The sequence below is a fragment of the Octopus bimaculoides genome, chromosome 2, assembly GCF_046866305.1.
Source record: "Octopus bimaculoides isolate indiv1 chromosome 2, ASM4686630v1, whole genome shotgun sequence".
NCBI lineage: Eukaryota > Metazoa > Mollusca > Cephalopoda > Octopoda > Octopodidae > Octopus > Octopus bimaculoides.
This window is the reverse complement of record NC_142929.1, coordinates 42,528,578-42,555,093: the sequence shown is the minus strand read 5'-3', so window position 1 is coordinate 42,555,093 and position 26,516 is coordinate 42,528,578. Positions and strand designations below refer to the sequence as shown.

Below are 26,516 nucleotides of genomic sequence, written 5' to 3'. Positions count from 1 at the left end.
TCCCTTAGAAATATAATACATTTTATTTTCACCCTTTTATCATTCACATATCTTACATTTTGTTCACTTTCTTACCTTTGTATAATAATGGTTTCAAATTTTGGCACAAGGCCAGCAATTGTGTGGTGTGAGATAAGACAATTACATCAACCCTAGTGTTCAACTGGTACTTATTTTATCTACTTTAAAAGGATAAAAGGCAAAGTCAACTTTGGCAGAATTAGAATTCAGAACGTGAAGATGGATGAAATACCATTAAACGTTTTATCCAGTATGCTAACAATTCTGCCAGCTCATCACTTTCTGTTTAATAACCTTTTCTATTATAGGCACAAGGCCTGAAATATGGGGGAGGGGGATAGTTGATTACATCAACCCCAGTACTCAACTGGTACTTAATTTATCAACCCTGAAAGGATGAAAGGTAAAGTCAACCTCAGCGGAATTCGAACTAAGAACGTAGTGACAAGTGAAATACCTACCGTTAAGCATTTTGTCCAGCATGCTTACAATTCTGCCAGGTCACCACCTTCACTTTCTGTTTAATAATGATAAGACTCAAGCTTACAGTCTTATAAATAAAACAGAAACAGAAATGTTTAATTAAAATATACAAGCTGTATAGTTAAACTTTAAAACCTGATTAGTACTTATGGTTGAGCAGTCCTAACTGACACATACTTCTTAACAGTGATAATACAGCAAGACCATCAGATAAAATAATGGCTTCAATTTTGGTATAAGACCAGCAATTTTAAGAAAAGGTTTAGTCAATTACATCAATCCCAGTGTTCAACTGGTACTTATTTTATCAATTCCAAAAGGATGAAAGGTGGAGTCAACTTCAGTAGAGTTTGAACTCAAAACATACACAGCAAGAAGAAATGCTAATTCAGCATTTCGTTTGATGTGCTAACAATTCTGTCAGCTTAACACTTTATCCTCACAAAAAATAATCCATTCTACTAAAGGCACAAAGCCTGAAGTTCGGGAGAAGGGGACTAGTCGATTACATCAACCCCAGTGTTTCACTGGTACTTAATTTATTGACCCCGAAAGGATGAAAGGCAAAGTTGACCTCAGCGGAATTTGAACTTAGAATGTAATGATGGGTGAAAAACTGCTAAACACTTTGTCCAGCGTGCTAATGATTCTACCAGCTTGCTGCCTTATGCCAGCTTGTCACCTCACAAAAAAATGCCAACCAATATGCCAGCTCACAAAAATTAATGCCCACCAATTCTTCCATCTCACCTCATCTCAATTATGCAGATATTAAACAAAATTAAACATTAACATCACAAATAAAGCAGAATCAGAAGCAAACTCAGTGGACACAGAGAACTTGTAAACAAATTCTTTCATAATAACAGAAAATACAAATAAATTCTTAAACGGCAAAACACCCAAAACAAAACCCCTAAACCCTAAAACTGCATTCTAAATCAGAATTTTTACTTTTGCTTTGTTGTTCCTTGTAGAATAGCTTTAGAAAATTAGAAATCTGGTTGTGGGTGAACTGGTTGGTAGTCTTTCAGTAAATGATGAATCACAGCCTAGAAAGGTAAAAAAAAGTCCAGAGATAAGATGAGCGCAAAATTAAATGGGTGTTAGGTTATATTGCAAAGATAGCAAACCCATTCAAGTATGGTGGGAAGAAATGATATGAGGGTGAGTAAAAGGTGTTCATTGATTTGTTCACTTAACATCTATTTATCTATGCTAGCACGGGTTGAACAGGATTATACAGGAGGCAAGGTGCTTGTCTTGTCCTCAACCTTCATCCATTTTCAAGCAAGGCAATATTTTTGCATGGCCAGACATCTTTCCATGGTAGTAGGGAAACAAAGGATGCCATTTGTATGATGATGATGCCAATTACAACTATCACATGATGTCAAGACAAGGAGACACAATAAATGAATGAATGAATGAATGAACAAATGAATGAATGAATGTGTATGTGTACATGTATGCATGTATGTATGTTCACAAATAAGACACAAAAGCATGGTAATTCCTTATGTATGAGCTCATATGTATGTAGTGTGGCATTACAGAAAACTATATACATGATGTCATTGTTGTTGGCACTCTGTCGCTTATGACGTCAAGGGTTCCAGTTGATCCGATCAACAGAACAGCCTGCTCGTGAAATTAATGTGCAAGTGACTGAGCACTCCACAGACATGTGTACCCTTAACGTAGTTCTCGGGGATTTTCAGCTTGACACAGTGTGACAAGGCTGACCCTTTGAATTACAGGCACAACAGAAACAGGGAGTGAGAGTGAGAGAAAGTTGTGGTGAAAGAGTACAGCAGGGTTTGCCACCATCCCCTGCTGGAGCCTCGTGGAGCTTTAGGTGTTTTCGCTCAATAAACACTCACAACGCCCGCTCTGGGAATCGAAACCGCGATCCTATGACAGCGAGTCTGCTGCCCTAACCACTGGGCCATTGCACCTCCACATTATTGTACTAGCAAGCTAAGAACAGATATTTGACATTGTAATTAGTCTATATATGTACATGTGACATATTGCACATTATTTTAATGTCTATTACATCGTAATAAACTCCAAAATATCACAATGCAAGAGAAATAATGACAGAGAAAGGAAGAAGAAAGAGACAGAAGGAGAGACAGACAGAGATTATGAATAGGCAAGCCATACCATAACAGTCCACTTTCGGTTTTCAGCTTCTTGCCAGACAACAGAATTCTTCCCATAGAATACACTATCAGAGACCTCTTCTTTGTGTCGTGGAAGACAATGCATAAACACCCAATCTGCAGCTGCTTCTTTTACTAACTGGAAAAAGAATTTAGAAATCAGTTTCAAGAACTGAAACTTTGAAAACAAGAATCTACCTTTTACCATATTTTCTAGCATACAAGTCGACATAGCATATAATATAAACATGTATTATAAACATCATATATACATATATATACATATATATATAAACATGTATTGTAAACATTATATATAGGTGCAGGAGTGGCTGTGTGGTAAGTAGCTTGCTTACCAACCACATGGTCCCGGGTTCAGTCCCATTGCATGGCACCTTGGGCAAGTGTCTTCTACTATAACCTTGGGCCGACCAAAGCCTTGTGAGTGGATTTGGTAGACGGAAACTGAAAGAAGCCCGTCGTATATATGTATATATATATATATATATATATATATATATATATGTGCGTTTGTGTGTCTGTGTTTGTTCCCCCACCATCGCTTGACAACCGATGCTGGTGTGTTTACGTCCCCGTAACTTAGCGGTTTGGCAAAAAAAGACCGATAGAATAAGTACTAGGCTTACAAAGAATAAGTCCTGGGGTCGATTTTCTCGACTAAAGGCGGTGCTCCAGCATGGCCACAATCAAATGACTGAAACAAGTAAAAGAGTAAAGAGATTCAAACATCGTCATTATCTTTCCTAACTCTGTTGCCTTTTATATGAAACTTTTGGTGCTTCAAAGTCATTTTGGTGTATAAGTCGACATACATTTTTTGACTGTATGTTCTAGTCTGAAAAATTTAACTTATAAGCTAGAAAATACAGTATTTATATTTTTTTAAATAATCAAAAATGTTGTCTGTTTTCTTCCTAAGCATTTTTCAAAAAGTAGCATATGTTGGATAGGTCAACCACTTTAGATATATATATATATTTTGCTCGAATTTCAGAAGCCAACTTCCTCCAACAATTCTTGCAATAGTTTGCAGGCGTGGCTGTGTGATAAGAAGCTTGCTTCCTAACCACATGATTCCGGGTTCAGTCTCACTGCATGACACCTTGGGCAAGTGTCTTCTACAATAGCCTCAGGCCAACCAAAGCCTTGTGGGTGGAGTTGGTAGATGGAAACTGGAAGAAGCCCTTCATATATATATATCTCTGTGTGTGCATCTTTGTGTCTGTGTTTGTCCCCCACCACTACTTGACAACCGGTGTTGGTGTCTTTATGTCTCTGTAACTTAGCAGTTCAGCAAAAATGACCAATAAATAAGTACCAAGCTTAGTATAGAAATTAACTACTGGAGTTGATTCATTCAACTAAAAGTTCTTCAAGGTGGGACCCCAGCATGGCCACAGTCTAATAGTTGAAACAAGAAAAAGATAAAAGATATGATATATCTTGAAGAGCCATGCTGCCCATACTGACAAGAGAAATTAATATAAATTTTTTTTAATCTGTAAGGCTAACTAACCATATTTGAGAGCATAAAAGATGCAAAGGGCATGTTAGACAGATACCAGTTTCAGCAACACATATACAAGAAAAACGTTTTTAGTGCATTAAAGCTTATGGGAGACCCAACTTCACATATAGAATCTGGGGTGACTTTCTGAGACGTTTTTTGGGGAAAATAATGCATTTTATATGCCATCAAATACGTTAATAAAAACTGATATAGTTATCAATAGGTGCAGGAGTGGCTGTGTGGTAAGTAGCTTGCTTACCAACCACATGGTTCCGGGTTCAGTCCCACTGCGTGGCACCTTGGGCAAGTGTCTCATTGTGAGTGGATTTGGTAGACGGAAATTGAAAGAACCCCATCGTATATATGTATGTGTATATATATATATATATATATATATATATATATATATATATATATATGTATATGTATTTGTGTGTCTGTGTTTGTCCCCCCAGCATTGCTTGACAACCAATGGTGGTGTGTTTACGTCCCCGTAATTTAGCGGTTCAGCAAAAGAGACCGATAGAATAAGTACTAGGCTTCCAAAGAATAAGTCCTGGGGTCAATTTGCTCAACTAAAGACGGTGCTCCAGCATGGCCGCAGTCAAATGACTGAAACAAGTAAAAGAGTAAAAGAGGAAAAGAATAATATGTAAATTTGCAATATGTAAAGATATCTTAAGGCAGCAAGCTGACAGAACTGTTAGCTTGCCAGGCAAAATGCTTAGCAGCATTTCGTCTGTCTTTAGGTTCTGCTTTCAAATTCTGCTGCTGAAGTTAAAACTTTGCTTTCATCCTTTCAAGATAGACAAAATAAGTACCAGTTGAGTACTGGGATCGGCACAATTGACATAGCTCCTCCCCTGAAATGACTGGCCCTTTGCTAAAATTTGAAATCAATAAGTAAAGATATTTTAAGTTGAGCTGGCAGAATTGGCAGTATGCTGAATTGAAATGCTTAACAGCATTTTGTCCATCTTCAAGTTCTAAATTCAAATTCTGCTGAGGTCGATATTGCTTTTCATCTTTTCAGGGTTTATAATATAAGTACCAGTCGAGTACTGGAATTGATATAATCAAACTGTTAGTCTTGAAACCAATATGTAAAGATATTTTATAGACAACACAAAATGTTGCCATAGTAATAATACTTAATGTTGGTGCAGCAATGCATAATTAATTTACAAAGCTCTCATAATGATGGCATATAAAGTTTTGATAACAACAGAACAAAAGGTTGTCATATATAGCTATGACATCAACAGTATGCCATAATAATGGCCTCTAAAGTTAGAACAACAATATACAAGATTATAAATACAACAGTATATAAAAGGGTAAAGACCCCCTTTGGTCATGAATGACCATGGGATTGCACCTAGAAAGTTCCTCGCCAAAGCAGAAGTCCAGGCAAGGGTGTTTATGGAAGACCAGCAGTTGCCCATGCATACCAGTCTCTCCTCTCCACACCACTGATGTTATGCAAGGGAAAGACAAAGGCCGATATAGCTTGGCACCAGTGATGTCGCAACTCATTTCTACAACTGAGTGAAATGGAGCAAGGTAAAATAAAGTGTCTTGCTCAAGAACACAACACACAGACTGGTCTGGAAATCAAACTCACTACCTCATGATTGTGAGCCCAATGCCCTAACCACTGAGCCATGAACCTTAAGCCTGTCATATAAAATATACATGAAGTTGTTATATCAGTGATATTTAAGAGTTTTGTATCAACAGTTTTATTATCTCCGCTTTGTAACACCATATAAGTTTATCATATTAATGGCATTTATAATAAAATATAAGATTATCATACTTTTGAATTGACTTCATAGCCATCAAAGTCTTTGAGTCGTTTGGCTGATTCCTCTTCTTGGCCCATACTGATCCAAGTGTCAGTGATAATGGCATTGGCACGATACACAGCTTCCTTGGGGTCATTCGTCAAATGAATCTTCCCACCATGCTACAATATTAAGATAAGTGAAAACATTGACAAAGTAGCATGGCAATAAGAATTGTGTGTGTGTATGTGTGTGTGTGAGAGAGACAGAGAGAGACAGAGAGTTAATATAAACAGCTTGGCGAAGTTTAATAGTAATACCATAAAGGAAAAATTGAACCATCACTAAGTGTGACTAAAAGTGCTGAAGCACTTACATTGTTAGAAATAAGAGATAGAAAACTCTTAGTGCTGTAAGAAGAGTGCAAGATATATATATATATATATATATATATATATATATATATATATATATATATATATATATATATATATATATATATCATCATCATCATCATCATCATCGTTTAACGTCCTCTTTTCATGCTAGCATGGGTTGCACGATTTGACTGAGGACTGGTGAAACCGGATGGCAACACCAGGCTCCAATCTGATTTGGCAGAGTTTCTACAGCTGGATGCCCTTCCTAACGCCAACCACTCAGAGAGTGTAGTGGGTGCTTTTACGTGTCACCCGCACAAAGGCCAGTCAGGCGGTACTGGCAACGACCATGCTCAAAATGGTGTATTTTATGTGCCACCCGCACAAGAGCCAGTCCAGGTGCACTGGCAACGATCTCGCTCGAAAATCCTACAAAGGCCAGTCAGGCGGTACTAGCAACGATCACGCTCAAAATGGTGTATTTTATGTGCCACCCACACAAGAGCCAGTCCAGGGGCACTGGCAACGACCTCGCTTGAAAGTCCTTACACATGCCGCGGGCACAAGTGCCAGAAAGGCAATGCTGGGCACAGGTGCCATCACAATTTCGCTTTTGCTTGCCCCAATATATATATATATATAAAGTTAATAGAAAAATCTTGACAAGATAGTTGATAAATGCAAGCAGTTACACAATAGCATCTGTGAGTATTTATGCGTGTGTGTATATATATACACACACACACACACACACACACACATGAGTATATATATATATATATATATATATATATATATATATATATATATATATATATATATATATATAGTCCATACCTGAACTCAAATTACATTCACACATCCACCACTTCTTTTTATTTTTTAAATTGTTTTTTTTCTTTTTCTTTCTCTCATTTCTTTTTTTTCTTAAATCCTCTGCTTCAAACACTCATTTTCAAACAGACAGCAGTGGCCATCGTATATGTATACATACATATATGTGTAAGTGTGTGTGTGTGTGTGTGTGTGTTTGCACATGCATGTGAGTGTGTATTTATGTGGATAGATCTGTGTGGGTAGGTGTGTTATGTACATACCTTTGCCGAAAATTTATTACAGGAAGCGATGATATTAGAATCAGGCAAATAACCCTGGAAAAATAATATAAGAAAGGTTTAAAAATTAGTTTGATATCAAAAATTAGTTTGATATCAAAAATTAGTTTGATATCAAAAATTAGTTTGATATCAAAAATTAGTTTCATATCAAAAATTAGTTTGATATCAAAAATTAGTTTGATATCAAAAATTAGTTTGATATCAAAAATTAGTTTCATATCAAAAATTAGTTTGATATCAAAAATTAGTTTCATATCAAAAATTAGTTTCATATCAAAAATTAGTTTCATATCAAAAATTAGTTTGATATCAAAAATTAGTTTGATATCAAAAATTAGTTTGATATCAAAAATTAGTTTGATATTATACATTTCATAAGTATTGGTTTGGAGCAAAAGTTTATACACTGTATTTCAATTGGTGGCATTTAAACACATGATTTCGTTTCTCATGTGACAGAAGCATATAACTAATACTTATCTCCTGAAAAGTGACATTTCAGCATGTCTTTCTATATGAATACTGTGTGGATAGCTTATTTTTACTGCTTTTACATTAAAAGCGAAGATACATAGGCGCAGGAGTGGCTGTGTGGTAAGTAGCTTGCTTACCAACCACATGGTTCCGGGTTCAGTCCCACTGCGTTGCACCTTGGGCAAGTGTCTTCTACTATAGCCTCAGGCCAGCCAAAGCCTTGTGAGTGGATTTGGTAGACGGAAACTGAAAGAAGCCCGTCGTGCATGTGTGTGTGTGTGTGTGTGTGTCTGTGTTTGTCCCCCCCAACATCGCTTGACAACCGATGGGGATGTGTTTACGTCCCCATAACTTAGCAGTTCGGCAAAAGAGACCGATAAAATAAGTACTAGGCTTACAAAGAATAAGTCTTGGGGTCGATTTGCTCGACTAAAAGCAGTGCTCCAGCATGGCCGCAGTCAAATGACTGAAACAAATAAAAGAGTAAAAAATTAAAAGAGTAAAAGAGTATAGAGGAAAATGAGAGACATTCTTGTCATTTGATCCTCCTTTATTTCCGGAAAGGTAAAATCAGACACTGAATTCAAACAATTATTGTTCCCAATTAATGAAGACAATTGATGGAAAACAACTAGAATTAGCCAATCAGAAGGGTGTCATCTTTTTCAGGGCAGTGTTAGGCCTCATGTTACTTTGCAGACAAGGCAGAAATTGGTACAGCTTGGCTGGGATCTCGTACCATTCCCACCATATTCACCTGACCTTGCACCCTCAGATTACCACTTATTTTGTTCCCTACAAATTCCTCTTAATGGGATGAACTTCAATTCTGTGGAAGACTGTAAAAATAACTAAGACCAGTTCATGACCCAGAAAGATGCTAAGTTCTTGGAAAATCAGATCCTGAAACTGCCTTTAAAGATGGGAAAAACGTAGTGGAACAAAATAAGACATAGTGGTTGAATAAAGGTATGTACAAATATCTAAATATTGTTTCTGAGTTTTACTTAAAAAATTATGTGCACTTTTGTTCCATCCCACTAGTTCTACAAATCATAGTGTAAGGAGGCTGCATCATTGAGAAGTTTGCTTCTGTGTGATCTCACTGTATAGCATGTTGGGCAGGTGTCTATTAACGTAGCACTGGGACAATCTTGCAACTGAAATTCTTGTAGAATATGCAGATAACACTAAGCTATACGTAATCATTATAATTTTAACATCCACTTTTCCATGCTTGCCTGAATCAGATGGAATTCATTGACATAGATTTTCTATAACAAGATGCCCTTCTTGTCACCCATCCTCATCTGTTTCCAAATAAGGTAATAATCCCCTAGCTTATCAAACAAAGAACAACCCAGATATAGTTATACTGTCACCTGGAAACAATGAGCTTTTTGTTAGCAAAGATCATACTAAAAACCCAGACATGCCTTCATAGTTGATTATAAGTAAAGAACACCACACATGTTTTTGCTTATAGTCAGAGAACATACAAAAAGAATGACTCCTATATACTATACATCTTTCCTATAATCTGACCTGGACATATGCAGCAATGGACTGCTGACTGACAACACAAGCTGGCTACAGATAAATGCACCTCTGAAGATTTTGGGAGAATAACCCCAGAATTAACCAACTCCATCCACAACACCAACCTTGAGAAGTTTGATGGTGAACGTGAACAAGGTATTATGGTTAACAACAATCTGCATTGGATGAACCACATTTTTAAAATTGTCAAAAAGACTGAGGTGTCTTAGATCAAGACCTTTGTCAGCCACTCACCAGCTGTCTGTTTAAAGCTATATATGGATATGGTACATCCATGCTTAGAGTTTGCATCTCCAGTCTGGAACACTTGACTTGTTGAGAATATCAATATATTGGAAGCTATTTAGTGACATGCAACCAAAAGAATACCTTCATCACTCACTATATCTTGAATATTTTACTTATCTTGATAGTGACACACTAAAGCTTCAACATCCAACAACTGACTTGGTAGAAGCTCACAGGATTATCTAGCATTGTTATGATAAGTTTAACCAGCTTTTTGAATTCAGTATCTCAACCACTCGTGAACATGCTTAGAAAATTAGAAAAAGAGTGCAGCATTCATGACTTTTAGAAACATTTTTGCATGCTTAAAATTACCAAAGCATGGAAGAAACTATCCACATTAATGTTAGGATACTTTATCTTTCAAAACTTGTATGGTTCCCAAAATTTGCCAACATTATTCCTAACATGCTTATGCACCCTTCCTTCTTTGTGGCCCTCAAACTGTCCTTTCCAGCCTTCTTGTGTTTTAACATGTTCTTTTTTATCCTATATTTAGCTGGCATTGCTGTCTCTCTTTGCTTGACTTATTGCTACTTTCTGTCCCTTCTTTTGCCCTTTTCTGATACACTGAAATACACCTGAGCACTAAATACAGTAAGCTCATTATATTCATAATATTAATTATATTCATTGTAAATAAAGGGAACAAAGAACAAAAAGAAAAGAAAAGACAAACAACAAGCAGAGAAACAATCAAAAACATACAGAACAAAATTAACTCCTACATTAAAATTGACAAGTTTTGGTCTTTGCAAGAAACCTTTTATCATTTATTAAGAAAAAGATAGCATTCACAGAAACATTGTTGATGGACCAGATACTCTGATATTTGTACAGAGATAACATCTCTTATGGCCATACTATGTTAAAACAATAAACATTGTCAGTTATTAGGGAAATATTAACATTTACAGAAACACTGTCAATTATTAAGGGAAATATTAGTATTCATAGAAATACTGTCAGTTATTAGGGAAAGGTTAGTATCACACAACTATTGCAAGTTATTAGAAAAGAATGGCATGCAAAATTACCAATGGTGTAGCAATGCATATTTCTATTCCAAGCTTAGCACAAGCAATCATCAGGGAGTGGATAATGTTGTTACCATCACCAACCCAAGCCAACTTCAAGTCCCGCAGTCCACCAAAATGTTCCTAGAAATATGGAAACAATAAGGAAGATAGATAATATTAGCAGAAGAAGAAATTCATACTGCGATATATACAAAAACATTAGAAAAGCTAACAAAGGGGTTTCTATGTAGTCACTTGATCTGCAAAAAATAGCAACTGTGTATCCTTCAAATGACATCCTACCACCTGTGATAAGTAGCTTGCTTACCAACCACATGGTTCCGGGTTCAGTCCCACTGCGTGGCACCTTGGGCAAGTGTCTTCTACTATAGCCTCAGGCCGACCAAAGCTTTGTGAGTGGATTTGGTAGACGGAAACTGAAAGAAGCCCATCGTATATATGTATATTATATATATGTGTGTGTTTGTGTGTCTGTGTTTGTCCCCCCACCCCACTATCGCTTGACAGCCGATGCTGGTGTGTTTGCATCCCCGTAACTTGGCGGTTCAGCAAAAAGAGATCGATAGAATAAGTACTAGGCTTACAAAAGAATAAGTCCTGGAGTCGATTTGTTTGACTAAAGGCGGTGCTCCAGCATGGCCGCAGTCAAATGACTGAAACAAGTAAAAGAGTAAAGAGTATACATTTGGATAATGTAAAACAAGGTAAACTAAAGTAAAACAAAAAAAAAGAATGTTTGACTTTGACTAGCATCGTTTTGATCATGGACTGCCAAAAATCTTATATGGACCCTGGTTGAGAACCACTGCTCTAAAAGATCAATTAACTGAATCTAATTTTTGCATTTTCTGTAGGAATAAAAGACATTTATAGGCATTGATTGATCTAGCATAAGTTTCATTTATGAGTGTTCTAGTTGTTAGTTCAAATATAAGTGGCTGAATATTCCATAAACACTTGGTATAAACAGTACAGGCATCAAAGTGTCCATAATTAATGGAGAAGATAGTCATCATCAAATTCAAAGGACTACCTCACATCCAAGACCATTTTCTATCTTTACAAATCCACAATTCGTCCTTGTATGGAATACTGTTGTCATATTTGGCCAGATGCACCATTTTGACACTTGGATCTCCTTGACCAGGTTTAAAAGAGAGTCCCTAATTTAATTAATCCTTCTCTTACTTCAACTCTGCAACCCTTGTCACATCAACATGAAATCACCAGTCTTAGTCATTTCTATTGTTACTGCCACAGGAAGTCCTCTTATGAACTTTCTCTCTTAGTTCCATACCCCTCTATATCATCTTGCCTGACTTAGAACTCACAGCATCTCCATCTAAATGTTGTTGTGCTTCAGTGAATAAGGAAGTCTTTCTACAGTCGTAGCTTTCTTCCACAAACTACCAGACTGAGGAACTCTCTTCCATCTCCCTGTTTTCCTTCATTTTATGACCTGATCTCTTTCAAGTCTAAAGTAAGTTCGTTCCTTTCATCTTAACTTCTTCTTCTTCATAGTCCCTTACACTAAGTGGCTTCTTGTTTTCCCTGGGATTTTTGTACAAAAAAAAAAAACTCCTCAAGTGTACTCAGCCAGACGTTGCAAGTGGCAAAGCTGTCACTTTGAATTACAAGTATAGTTTCATCTAAACAGATTTTACACAGTTTTTGTTAGCTTCATTCTGCTAATGAGATTTACTATTTGAGATAATGGTAGAAGACACCTTAAATATTGAGCACTGGGATCAAACTCAGGATCATATGATTATGGAGCAAACTTCATAGCCATTTCATCATGCCTATGCCCTTATCCACATCACACACACACAAAGGTAATTGGTTGAAGAATCATAATTCCAGCCATGGCTATTGTGGACATCCTGTCCTAAGACTTGACTTGAGATATTCAAACATACAATATTGTTTTAAAGATGGTAAATAGTATGTCACAAAAGAAAAAAAGAAAATATTGCCACTCATTAAGCAGATCAGGGGATAATGTAGAAACTTGTTTGTATGTTCGTTATAAGAAAGGTGATAATTAGTGACATGGTATTACCTGTAGCGTGAGCAAGTCAGCAAGGATCTGCAGAGGATGGAAGAGATCAGACAATCCATTTATCACAGGAACAGAACTTTCTGAAGCGAGTGTATCAACCACATCATGACCATAGACTCTAGCTAGTATTACATCACACATTTGGCAAAGAACACTGCAAAAGATTAAAAATAATCCAAAAAAAATCGATAAGAAATAATGCCATTTGAGACAACTCTAACAACCCTGTAATTATCAATTGTTATGTCCAACCCATACCAGTATGGAAGATATATGTTAAATGATGATGATGATGATGATGATGATGACATACAAAGGTGGCCAATGGAAAAGACAGTAAAGTGACAAACAAAAAGGAGTCAATAAAATACAGAACCAATCAAATACTTGGCACCAATATAACTGACAAGCTACTCTCACCCCACAAAAAATGTGGCCTTGTACCAATAGTTGATTTTTGGATTCAAATTTTGGCACAAGGCCAGCAACTTCAGAGGAGGAGGTTAGTCGGTTACATCTACCCCAGTACTCAACTGGTGCTTATTTAATTGGCCCCAAAAAGGTAAATCAATGCAGTAGGCCCTATAGTTTTTTATTTATTGACTGCAAGGCACTTTATAAAGTGTTGGTGTTAGGAGGAGCATCCAGCTGTAAAAATCCTGCCAAAACAGACAGTGAAGCCTACTGTGGTCTTCTGCCTAGTCAGTCCCAGTCAAACAGTCCAACCTATGCCCATATGGAAAACAGACATTAAGTGATGATGCTACAATATACATAGGTCTGATTTGGGCGTCTAGACTCGTGAGGCCTCCAGGCAAATCAGTGCATTTTGCCCTATAGTATTTAGTTATTGATAGCAAGCCACAGCATACACAGGTCAGAACTGGACTCCCTAGACTTGTGAGGCCTAGTGTGCTCATGTCTTAAGGTGGCACTGTTTGCAAATATAGAAAATATTATTTTTGTAAGAATGCAACATATCAGGACCAAATGTAACATAGAGATGTAATTACCGAGCAGTATCTTTGATGCTTTCATTCACACCAATATGGACATCTTCTGGGCCAAGGAAAACGGATTGACCTCCAAGAAGGTTCATTCCTGGAAAAAAAATATGAAACTACTTCATTATATACTCTTTACTCTTTTACTTGTTTCGGTCATTTGACTGTGGCCATGCTGGAGCACCACTTTTAGTCGATCAAATCGACCCCAGGACTTATTCTTTGTAAGCCTAGTACTTATTCTATCGGTCTCTTTTGCCGAACCGCCAAGCTACGGGGAAGTAAACACACCACCATCGGTTGTCAAGCGATGTTGGGAGAGGACAAACACTGTTAGGAGGGGACAAACACTGTTGGGAGGGGACAAACACAGACACACAAACATATACACACACACGCATACATATATACATATATACGACGGGCTTTTTTCAGTTTCCGTCTACCAAATCCATTCACAAGGCTTTGGTCGGCCCGAGGCTATTGTAGAAGACACTTGCCCAAGGTGCCACGCATTGGGACTGAACCCGGAACCATGTAGTTGGTAAGCAAGCTACTTACCACACAGCCACTCCTACGCCTATGCAAACTTTTAACGAAGAAAACCTTTTAATGATATAAATAAATTTCCCAACCACACGGTTCCGGGTTCAGTCCCACTGTGTGGAAACTTGGGCAAGTGTCTTTTACTATAGCCTCAGGCTGACCAATGCTTTGGGAGTGGATTTTGTAGATGGAAAACTGAAAGAAGCCCATCATATATGTGTGTCTGTGTGTGTTTCACATCATTGCTTGACAACTGGTATTGGTGTGTTTATGTCCCCATAACTGAGCAGTTTGGCAAAAAAAATCCCCAACCGAGTAAGTACAAGGCTTAACAAAAAATAAGTATTGGAGTCGATTCATTTGACTAAGCATTCTTCAAGGCAGTGCCCCAGCGTAGCTGCAGTCTAATGACTGACACGAGTAAAAGGTAAGAGATAAAAGATAAAGTTTTTTAGAGAATGAAAAGAAGATGCTAAAAGAAAAACATGTTAGGGATGGTAGTGAATCCTCCTGCTACGAGATAAAATGTAGATGATTTTAAATGAAAATGGTGAAACCTTAAATTTAAATTGTATAAATGATAATGGTAAAATTGTGTTATATTTATACCTACTTCAAATTATGTAATATCAAAGATGAGATCACTGAAAAGAGAGAAAGAGAGAGAGAGAGAGTGTGTGTGTGTGTGTGTGTGTGTGTGTGTGTGTACATTTATTTCTATATATCACTGTGGGTGGTTAAAAAGCTTGCTTCACAACCATGTTCAAGGCAACAGTGAAGAAGTTTACACAGTCGAAGTTTCTTTAATTCAAGGGAGGTAATTCAGAAGTTTTAAGATTTGTCTCCCTTATACTGTTATGCGTTGATCTGAATTCTTTTTTTTTTTTTCACTCTAGGTACAAGGCTCGAAATTTTGGGGGAGGGGGCCAGTCGATAAGATCGACCCCAGTACGCAACTGATACTTAATTTATCGATCTGGAAAGGATGAAAGACAAAGTCGACCTCTGCGAAATTTGAATTCAGAACGTAAAGGCAGACGAAATACCGCTACGTTACCGGCGTGCTAACGTTTCTGCCAACTCGACGCTCTGACCTAAATTGCGAAAGTTTGGGCCTCGTTTAAAGAGGAGGCCGTAGTCTTTAGATTCGTTCTCCTTGATGAGAGTATAACTGACTTAAATACAATGTAAAAACGAGTATATTTAATTCGCTAAAATATTTTAAATTCTTTCAAACAATGCTTGCCACATCATGCATTTGCTGCTGCTGCTGCTACTGCAAGAGCTTTAACCATCTTGAAAATTTCCTACTCTGGTACGCAGCTGTTGGTGACAGAATATAGCGTTGTCCATCTAATCTCCATTGCACATCTAATCAACATCTAATCTCCACCCACCCTTCTCTATCTATCTATCTATCTATCTATCTATCTTTCTATCTATCTATCTATCATGGCTTTTAGAAATGCGTATATAAACTGATTTGATGAAACATATATAAAAGGAATAAACTTGTGGCATTGTAAACAACAGTACACATCAGTTTCACCCAGGGCCGTCGCTAAGACCTTGCAACCCCTGCAATTGCAGGGGGCTCCGCGGTTGAGGGGGCCCCCATGTTAAGATCAAAGTACGGAGATGAGTCATCTATTTACGCTGGTTAAGATATTGAACACGAATTAAACTATGTTAACTGAAAATTTCAAGAAATAAAATGGTAAAATATTGCACCTGCAAAACTAGCTTGTAAAATATTACATTGTACCCCAAACGTGTACCAGACTTTCTGGATTGTCTATGATATCTATTGAATATGAACTTAGCTCTCAGCTTGATTATTCTGAACTGCTCAATGATTTTGTGAAACAAAAAGTGCACCATGTTTGTCTTTGAAAGTTGCCTGGATTATAAAAGTGTTCTTTTATTCATATCTGGAAGTTTTTACTTATTGAAATTCGTAATAGACCTGAATAAATTTAACTTGTTGTATATTTAAAGATGTTCTTAGGATAAAGTGAAATATTGAACTTCTGATAGAATAAAGTAAAATATAGCTATATTATGAATTCTGATTGAAGGGATGGGGCCTTGAAACAAACAAGTTGTAGGGGGCTTCTAAAAGTCATGCAACGGAGCTGGTTTCACCCACTGAATTCTAAAGAAATGTCAGAAAAACAAGATTTTCAATCAATTAGATACAAATTTTGCTAGAAACAGCACATAAAATAACGAAAAGTTTCCTCTGGTCATCATTCTTTTTTATTGGTTATCTATTGATGTTATCTTGTTTAAGTCTTTGGATTGCAACCATGCTGGGGTACCATCTTGCAGAGTTTACTGAAACAAATCAATCCAAGTGCTTATTTGTAAGTCTGGTTCTTATTTTGTCAGCCACTATTGCTGAACTGCTAAGTTGCAAGAACAAAAACAAACACTGGTTGTCAAGCTTCTTAACAACACTAACTAGAAATGTGTAATCTTTCCTGGTGACACAACAACGCAACAGAATTGAAGCCATGAATGATACTCAGCAGTTTTGATATCTACAAAAATATCTGTTACAAAAGAATCAATTTGCTTTTAAGTGTTTACATTACCTGTTTCTGAAGAAACTCTAGTTCGTGTACTTCTCTTCTGGAAAATCATTGCCAAAGACTTTCCTACTAGAGGCTGATACAGCTGGAAACAAATAGAAAAAAAATTGAAAACTTAATATTAACTCTAATAGAAATGCTAAGATTTGTTTGTATTTGGAAGAGGATAAATTAAGACACACAAGAAGACATACATAGAGTACAGTCTCAGTCAAATTGAACTTGACAAATAAATTTAACCCTACTCTCAGTAATGAGCCACCCCATCAGTAAATATTCAGTTATTCTTAAACTTGATTTAAAATAACCTGAACATACTATATATATAAATATATATAAATATACACACACATATATATATATATATGATCTGGCAGAGTTTCTACAGCTGGATGCCCTTCCTAATACCAACCACTCCAAGAGTGTAGTGGGTGCTTTTACGTGCCACCAGTACGAGGGCCAGTCACACGGTACTGGCAACGGCCATGCTCAAAATAGTATTTTTTACGTGCCACCTGCACAGGAGCCAGTCCAGCGGCACTGGCAACGACCTCGCTCGAATGTTTTCTAACATGCCACCGGCACAAGTGCCAGTAAGGCGACGCTAGTAACGATATATATACAGGGTGATTCAAAAGTCGCCATACATAGGAACAATTTATCTTTTTTATAAGAAACATTTTATAAGAACAGTTTTTTAAATTTATTTAACAGGCTCTATATGGTTACCATTGTTTTGAATACACATTGCAATACGTTTACCCCACTCATTGTGAACTCGTAATAGCACATCTGGTGATACGTGTGCAAATGAGTTGGCGATGCATTCCTTCAATTCATTTATGTCTTTTATCTTTCTGCGATACACCATACCTTTCAAATGCCCCCAAAGACAGAAATCAAGAGTGGTCAGATCAAGGAATCTAGGGGATCTTATAAACTGTCTCTTATAAAAACATAATTTTTTCCTATGTATGGAGATTTTTGAATCACCCTGTATATATCATCATCATCATCATCGTTTAACGTCCGCTTTCCATGCTAGCATGGGTTGGACGATTTGACTGAGGACTGGTGAAACCGGATGGCAACACCAGGCTCCAATCTAATTTGGCAGAGTTTCTACAGCTGGATGCCCTTCCTAACGCCAACCACTCAGAGAGTATATATATATATACATATATATATATATATATATATATATATATATATATATATATATATATTGTTAAAAGTGTGATATTGTAAGGATTTTGGGGATGATAACTGATGAAGAAAGAGCATGTTCATATCCTGTGTGTATATTTTCTGTTCATTCGTATGCTGTGCTTCTATTTAATTTTCGAATCTCTCTCTCTCTCTCTCGCTTTTTATCTCTATCTATCTATCTATCTATCTATCTATCTATATATATATATATATATATATATATATATATATATATATATACACACACACTGTATTTTAACAAGTAGAAGGAACCCTTTGTTGTCAAAAATTAGGTGAAAAAAATATGGGTGTTTCTTATACATGGATAGAATTAAAATACCTTAAAAAACACTTTTTCCAAATTTTAAACCCCCAAAATTAGGGGGTACCTTATACACGAGGATTCCTTATACACTTCAAAATACAGTGTATATACATACATACATACATACATACATACATACGTATGCATGTATGTATGTATTAATGCTTGTTTTTTAAGTTGGGTTATAATAAAAACAAATTTACATGAAACTAAAATATTACTCAGTACTTTTTGCAGAGTCCATATCTATTATACTTCTACAAGGAGATTGCAATCATGGCTTCAAAGTTTCAGTCTGACAATCCAAAACTTCAAAGCCATTATTACCATTCTCCTTGTAAAAAATGTAATAAATATACACATATGTGTGTGTGTGTGTGTGTGTGTGTGCGTGCGCGCGCGCATGTGTGATCATCATCATCATTTAGCATCCACTTTTACATGCTGGCATGAGTAAGACAGTTTGACTGGAACTGGTAAGCTGGAGAGCTGTTTCAGGCTCCAGTCTGTTTTGGCTTGGCTTCTATGGCTGGATGCCCTTCCAAACACCAACCACTCCATAGTGTGTACTGAGTGTCGGTTATGTGTCACTAGCACAAGTGCCTTTTACATATCACCAGTACGTGTTCCATTTGTACGTCACCAGCATGGGTGCTTTCTATTATGAACGATGTATGTATGTATGTATGTATGTATGTATGTATGCATGCATGCATGTATGTATGTATGTATGTATGTATGTATGTATGTATGTATGTATGTATGTATGTATGTATGTATGTATGTATTGATGCTGGTGCCATATATAAAGCACCCAGTACACTCTGTAAAGTGGGTGGTATTAGGAAAGGCATCCAGCCATAGAAACCATGCTGAAGTAAAAAGTGGAGCTTGGCACAGTCCTCTGACTTACCAGTTCTTATCAAACCATCCAATCTATGTCAGAATTGAAAGCCGCTGTTCAATGATGATATAGTGATGATGGTACAGACTCTTATTAATGAGATTGAATAGGACAAGGAACATTAATATTTTTAATGATAATTCTGTTTAAATAACAGATACTTACCTCTTTGTCTTTTTTTATGCGAACCTTCAAATCGTTTGCTGTCCATAGCAGTTGCCTAATTTCGTCAGGTTGGTAATATTTTAAGCTGTCAAAATCTCTTCCCACAAGTGAGCTGTCAAAATCAACAAGGGATAGAAAAATATTCGATGAAGGATAAACATGTGAAGTTGAGACAACAAAAAAAAAAAAATTTAATTTTTACAATTACTAATTATTAATAATGAATATATTTATTTTCATATTTATTCAACACTAGCTTAAAAGCCACATTCTGTTTGGACTTTTAAGGCTGGCTCCTATAGAAGGTTAATTGGGCCTGTGACCCAAGACTAAGAACTAAATAGCATGACTATAAAATGTCTATAATGACTACATGACTCAGCGGTGTTTGATCAGAGGTTAAGGACAGATGAGAATTAATTCTGTAATGCAATTATTCTATTGTTCCAGTCCCAAGTTGAATTCCAACTGTGGGCCAATTTGTCCCAAAGTTCTTATCTCAATGCAAAATTAACAAAGTAAATGTCATTTATCCTCACCTTTGACCTCTGATGTCATTTGACATCAGAGCATACCAAGATGGCCTGAATAAGCCAAGTTTTACCTGCTAGAAATAGCAACCTAAATGCTTTTAAATCAGATCCCAATGCTGGATGTTCAAAACCAAATGAAGGGCAGATTTTCAATTCCAGAATCATTCTAATTCCAAAAAGGTATAATATGTCCATGTAGAGCAAATGTAGATTGATATACAGGGGTCCCAGATGGACAGACAGAATTTTGCCTTTATTAATACAGATTAAGACAGCTCCCAATAGTTTTCCCATGGCCTCCATCACTTCACTCTTATATAGGCACAAACATGGGTGTGTGGTTATGAAGTTGTTTTGCAAGCACATGATTTCAGGTTCAATCCCACTGCATGGTATCTTAGATAAATATCTTCAACTATAGCTTATAGCTTCAGGTTGACCAATGCCTTGTGGGTGAAAATGGCAGATGAAAACATCAGGCAGGCAGAGAGATAGACAGACAGACAGATAGATAGATAGATGGATAGTTAGATAGTATGGGTTATTTTTGAATATGTTGTCCTTGAAGAACCTAACACGCTTTTCATACCATGTTATTATTATTATTATTATTATTATTATTATTATTATTACTATTATTATTATTATTATTATTATTATTATTATTATCATGATTATTACTACTACTATTATTATCATTATTTTTACTATAGTTAAAGAAAAAACTGAAATGAACTGATAGCTTTTATATCTAGGAAGGTGACAAATGTGAACAGAAAAAAACAAGAAAACATCTGTGGCAATATCACAGTGTTAAAAATAGCAAAATATCAATAACAATATGAAAGAAATATTTTTATATAATTTTCCTCCTGTAGCAAATCCTGTTACATATGCTTGAATGGTAGAAGTTGGTGCCAATTTGTTGCCATATGCCAATATACACAATACAGAATTAATATACAACATAATAGAGTGAAAAATGTACTAAATAATGATTTTGCTGTTTCATTTTGTTTAAGGGCAATAATATGAAACAGCAGTATAATTCAATTTAATTATCAAGAAATTATTGAAGAAATAAAATTTAAAATTGGATAGTTTTTTTTTTTTTTTGGCTTTGTGTGTGTGTGTGTGTGTGTGTATGACGAGTCTGTAACTAATAAGCTGGTATTAATTTCCAAGTGAAACCCTTCTCACTCATCAAAAACATAACGGATAAAAAACCTAATTTTATTAATATAACAGAATATCTAACAGCTTCATAAAGAAGTGCCAATCTCTCAAAGTGGTTCAAACTCATGGAAGAGGGAGACCCAAGAAGACATGCAACAGGGTCTGATGGATGATGACCTCAGGATGCTGAACCTTTCAGATGAGATGACAAAGGAACAAGATACCCAGGACCTTGCTGTACTCAAGAAGACCTGTCCTCCAGAGCAGAAGGATTGGACTGCAAGAGTCCTGTGCCATTACCACATAAAAATCACTCGTGTCAGTGCCATAGAAAACTGCTGTGCCAGTGCCATGTTAAAAGCACCCAACACACTCTGTAAAGTGGTTGGCATTAGGAAGGGCATCCAGCCATAGAAACCAAGCCAAATCAGACTGGAGCCTGGTGCAGCTCTCCAGCTTACCAGCTCTGGTCAAACTGTCCAACCCATGCCAGCATGGAAGAGGACATTAATGAATGATAATGATGATAATGCAATAGATGCAACACTCAATTTCCTCTTCCTTCCATGCCCGTGTTGCAAATCATTATTCAATAAAAGTTTACAAATTATTTATAGCAACTAGCCAATTAACAAACAACCCAATTAATAAATGTATCCTTTTCATATTAAATTCTAATCAAATAAGCTAAATAAATATCTAAATTAAACAACCAGTAATCCATTTCTAATAATCCAAACAAAACATTAAATAATAATAATAATAATAATAATAATAATAATAATAATAATAATAATAATAATAATAATAATAATAATAATAATAATAATAATAATAATAATATTAATAATAATAATAATAATAATAATAAATATCAGGAACTGAGATGGAGAAATTAAGTAGCAGGTTATACATTACATATGGTTTGAGCAGAAGCTTCAACCACTTTAATGTTTTGTCTGAGTCATTTACTTCTTCTAAGAACCTTCCATTACTGTAAGTGAAACATGCTATGATTTATTTTAGTTTCCATGGTGTTATGCAGCTAAGAATAAATGCCCTCAATAAGAACATTAAACTATTGCAGTTTTTTGCCTAAGGAGAGGTCCCTCTCGATCCTCCACTCCACACTAATCAGTTCAGTTAATAATGCCTTTATTACCTTCAGCAGTGAAATGTCCTTTTACATGATACCTATCAAAAACTAAAGGAAAAGAGGTTATTCACTGTCATGTGTTGTATCTTTGGAAGAGACTGCAAGCAGCACTGATGCTGAGATAGAACCATTAACTATTCAGCTGGCAGATTGGGTTCTCAATGACAAAAAGCTAATCGTACCACAGCATAACTAAATACCTAAGCCTAAAAGAGCCAACAAGGAACTTGCAAAACCACAGTTTGACCTACTAGAAATAACGGTCAAATTTTCCTCAAATCACACACTTCCATCTTTAAAAAGTAAGGACTCATTGGATAATACAGTCATAAATATATAAAAAGGGAGGGTGGATGGTCCTAGCTGGAATGCCCTAAACCATAGGTTTGCCTGATCAGGGCTGATTTGTGGATATCTAGACCTAAGAAGTACAGCATTTGATGACCTTACATTTAATTATTAATACTTAAAGACAGTAAAGATGGAATTTGAGTGATAAGCACTTTCATTGATGCTTACTTATTTTATTGATCATATAGAAGCAAAGTGCAATGCTGAATATAGCAAGGTTTGATCCCAGAACTTTCATTTGAAAATTCCTAGCCAGACTTTATATACATACCTATTATACTTCCTTATAGATAGTATTGTAAAGGTACATGGCTCAGTGCTTAGAGTGTCAGGCTCACAATCATGAAGTAGTGAGTTCAATTCCTGAACCAGGCTCTGTGTTGTGTTCTCAAGCAAGACACTTTATTTCACGTAACTCCAGTTCACTCAGCTGTAGAAATCAGTTGCGACGTCATTGGTGCCAGGCTATATCGGCCTTTGCCTTTCCCTTGGATAACATCGGTGGTGTGGAGAGAGGAGGCTGGTATGCATGGGTGACTGCTGGTCTTCTATAAACAACCTTGCCCAGACTTTGCGCCTCAAAGGGGAACCTTTTTAAGTGCAATCCCATGGTCACTCATGTACGAAAGTGGTGTTTACTCTTTCTAAATAGTATTACTTCGATTCAGTCATATTATCCAAGAATATTCCATTTACAGCACGACACAAGTCTATCACAGTATTCCAATATATAAATGTACATAAAATCACCAGAGAAAGGTACCAGTAGACTTGTGAGGTGGCCACAGGAATTTAAAGTTCTTGCTCATAAATTAGAGTAGATTATAAGAGGTTCCAGACCACGAACCACTACTGTCTGGAAAGTAGATATTGTACCTGTATTTGGAATTGTGAAATTTCAAATCATTATTGATGATTCATTATTATCAAGAATCCCACCCCCACTACACTAGTCAAACCTGCTATAATTGAGTTACTCATGTAGTGTACAGAAATGTAACACCCACTCATAACTAAGAACTATCTAGCCAAACTGCCAAAATGTGTAGATATGTAAAGTGAGTTAGAGTTCAAATTAAAATAATTTAATAATAATTATTATTCTAAACTAATCTCTGATAAAAGTGAGATGAAAAAAATGTGATAATGTAACATTCATGTTTTTCTTAGTTTTTAATGACACAACTATGATAAAATATTTCGTTTTTGGATTTGGTTTGCAAGATTTTTTATGTGATTACGTGTGTTGAAGCATATTCTGTTGTGTCTGGGGAGAGTCATTTTCTTATTGTACCTTAAAATTTAACACACTCACCGGTAAAATTTCCACTTCACGATTGAATAGGTTGCAAGACACAACGAAAATTTTAGGAAAATAAAAATAAGAAATATGTGGAAATTTTACCGGTGAGTGTGTTAAATTTTAAGGCACAACAGAATGATAAAATAGTTTCAAATTATGATCCCTTTTGTATAGTAAAGTACAGTTATTTGCACAGTTAAAGTTATACATAGTACAGCTATTACATTGTGCAAGCTCATTCAAGTACGTGACGCAATTAAATATATATTAAAAAAAAACATGTACACAATCAATTTATTGCATAAAGGGAAATAAGATCTTAACATTTATATATACTTTTCCCACCCGCTTCCAAAATTGACAGGAAGTCGTCATGACAACGATTCGAATTTGAGTTGCTGGTTATGAGTACAAAACAAAGTGTTTTCCCAATCATAGCCGCTTGCTCAGCCCTGACGTTGACAAGCTGACGCAATCAGTCGATCTGCTAGAAATAACAGCCAAATCTCTCTCTCTCTCTCTCTCTCTCTCCCTCTTTCAAATCACACTCCACTGATTTGAAATTGGAAACAACTCACCACTTTTAATCGGCTAGTTGTTTCTTATCTTAACATAAAAAAAGGAACAAAGAAACTGAAATTAAAATATTTGTATTATTGAATAATATTCTTGTTCGTAACAACTTGTTTTCATGGAAACTGCAAAATATTATTAAATATTTTCGAATAAAATTAAAGAATTCATTAACAGAAGAAATACGATTAACGAAAATACGTTCACAAGTGGCACACTGTTTTTTGCATATGTATTCATGCACTGAGTGCTGCAAAAGAAGTAACTTTGACAACCGACAAGCAGTGCCTTTACTCGTATCTTGTCTACCTGGATACATAAAGGAGAAACATTCATGAACATATTTTCGCTAATTTAATTTCTGCTATGATTGAATAACTTACGATGTTAGAGCTTTAATGAGAGGTTCTGAATACATGAAAATAATGAGTCACAAAGTATATAATAATATTTCAATTTTGCATTAGCACTATTGTTTAGTCCTTTTACGGTGTTAAAGCAGGAAACAACCCAGGTGACTTGATGGTAAACAGTAAATAGTAATTTTTCTTTTTGTGGCGTTAAAGTGGGAAACAACCTATAGGTTTTTCGCGTGTGCTTGACCTGAAGATAAATAATGGTTATCAAACGTGGAACGTGGAATGCAATTATCGCAGTAACATTTAGACAAGGTCCCGGAAAGTCGAATCGGTGAAGCGGCTTCCAGTCCTGGCCTGTCATTCGAGTTTTATTCAGCTCAACTGGCACACTTGGGATCTATTTTAAAACGGGAAAACATTAATGAAAACTGTGGCCCCCGTTTTAAAATAGATCCCATAATTCTCTGCTGTTGGTCAGAGCATATGCTCGCAAGCAAAACAGATTTTAATTTGAGCATATCTGTTACTTATCTCATGTGAAATGATAACCAAGGATGTATTCAAATGTGATATATTGCTCAACCTTGTCCCTTTGATAAAACATAGAGGCAGTTTTATTGTTCAGATGACAGGGTTCATAGAAAAAGATGTTTTATATGACACATTCTAACAGTGTTCCAAGTTTCAAAGTGTTTCGTTAAGAAAATATTGTGGCCCCCGTTTTAAAATAGATCCGAATTATGCCCGAACTTGGAAAAAAAACCCATCATTATAGAATTAAATTTCAATTTAAATAGATTATCTAACTGGATCTATTTAAACATGTGGAATGAGCAAACTAAATATTTTACAGAAACTATCGTAACAGAAGCTATACATGTGGCATCCATTAAATGCTCTTATCATAAAAACTGATAAGAGAGTATGAGAATTTAGCACTTGTGCGTGTAATGTATGTATATATTTCTTACCTGTAATTTTGTTGACACAAACGGTTCGTTGCACAAGCACAGAATTTAGACAATTGGGGACGGATAAAGCGAAGAAGGGACATTCTGAGAATTTCAGCGAATGATGTGTAACGCGGTGATCTCCCTTGAAAGACCTGTAATTACGACAAAATAGAGATTTCATTCTCTGAAAACTGTCGGACAAAAGACTCTCAGCAAACTTACAAGAGCCGTAAGAGCGTCCAATAAAGTGCCTTGTAGTATTCTCTTCAGCTTTCTACACACTGGGTTCAAATCTCATCGAAGTTGACTGCGCCTTACACATATTTGGGTTCGATAATGGGAGTGAGTTTTCCCTCGCTCTCTGGAGAATTCATGTCCTTCAAAGTTTCAGCTTTGTAGCATACTGCTTGACGTTGATACGGACATGAGACTTGCTTTAATGGTACTAGTGTC

The 26,516-nt window shown here is 36.1% G+C and overlaps 1 protein-coding gene across 2 annotated transcripts; it reads right to left on the bottom strand.

Annotated features, from left to right (window-relative positions):
* Positions 1-26,190, bottom strand: LOC106879359 (ornithine transcarbamylase, mitochondrial). Of its 2 annotated transcripts, none has more exons than XM_014928879.3 (10): positions 26,082-26,190; positions 19,660-19,771; positions 17,060-17,141; positions 13,926-14,013; positions 12,913-13,066; positions 10,848-10,970; positions 7,468-7,521; positions 6,023-6,172; positions 2,674-2,811; positions 1-1,556 (listed from the first exon to the last, which is right to left on the bottom strand). In XM_014928879.3, the coding sequence occupies exons 1-10, from the start codon at positions 26,162-26,164 to the stop codon at positions 1,497-1,499; spliced, it is 1,044 nt and encodes a 347-aa protein (XP_014784365.1). In that variant the 5' UTR covers positions 26,165-26,190; the 3' UTR covers positions 1-1,496. The 2 variants fall into 2 exon arrangements, with proteins under 2 accessions (XP_014784365.1, XP_014784366.1); XM_014928880.3 differs by lacking the exon at positions 26,082-26,190 and adding an exon at positions 25,135-25,396.
* Between the last annotated feature and the right edge of the window lie 326 nt (positions 26,191-26,516).

Coding starts and splice junctions, on each gene's coding strand:
- LOC106879359 (XM_014928879.3), bottom strand. CDS start 26,164: ATGTCCCTTCTTCGCTTTATCCGTCCCCAATTGTCTAAATTCTGTGCT. Junction 19,772..26,081: donor TTGTGTCAACAAAATTACAG/GTAAGAAATATA, acceptor TGATTTTGACAG/CTCACTTGTGGGAAGAGATT. Junction 7,522..10,847: donor TATGCATTGCTACACCATTG/GTAATTTTGCAT, acceptor TTATTTTTCCAG/GGTTATTTGCCTGATTCTAA.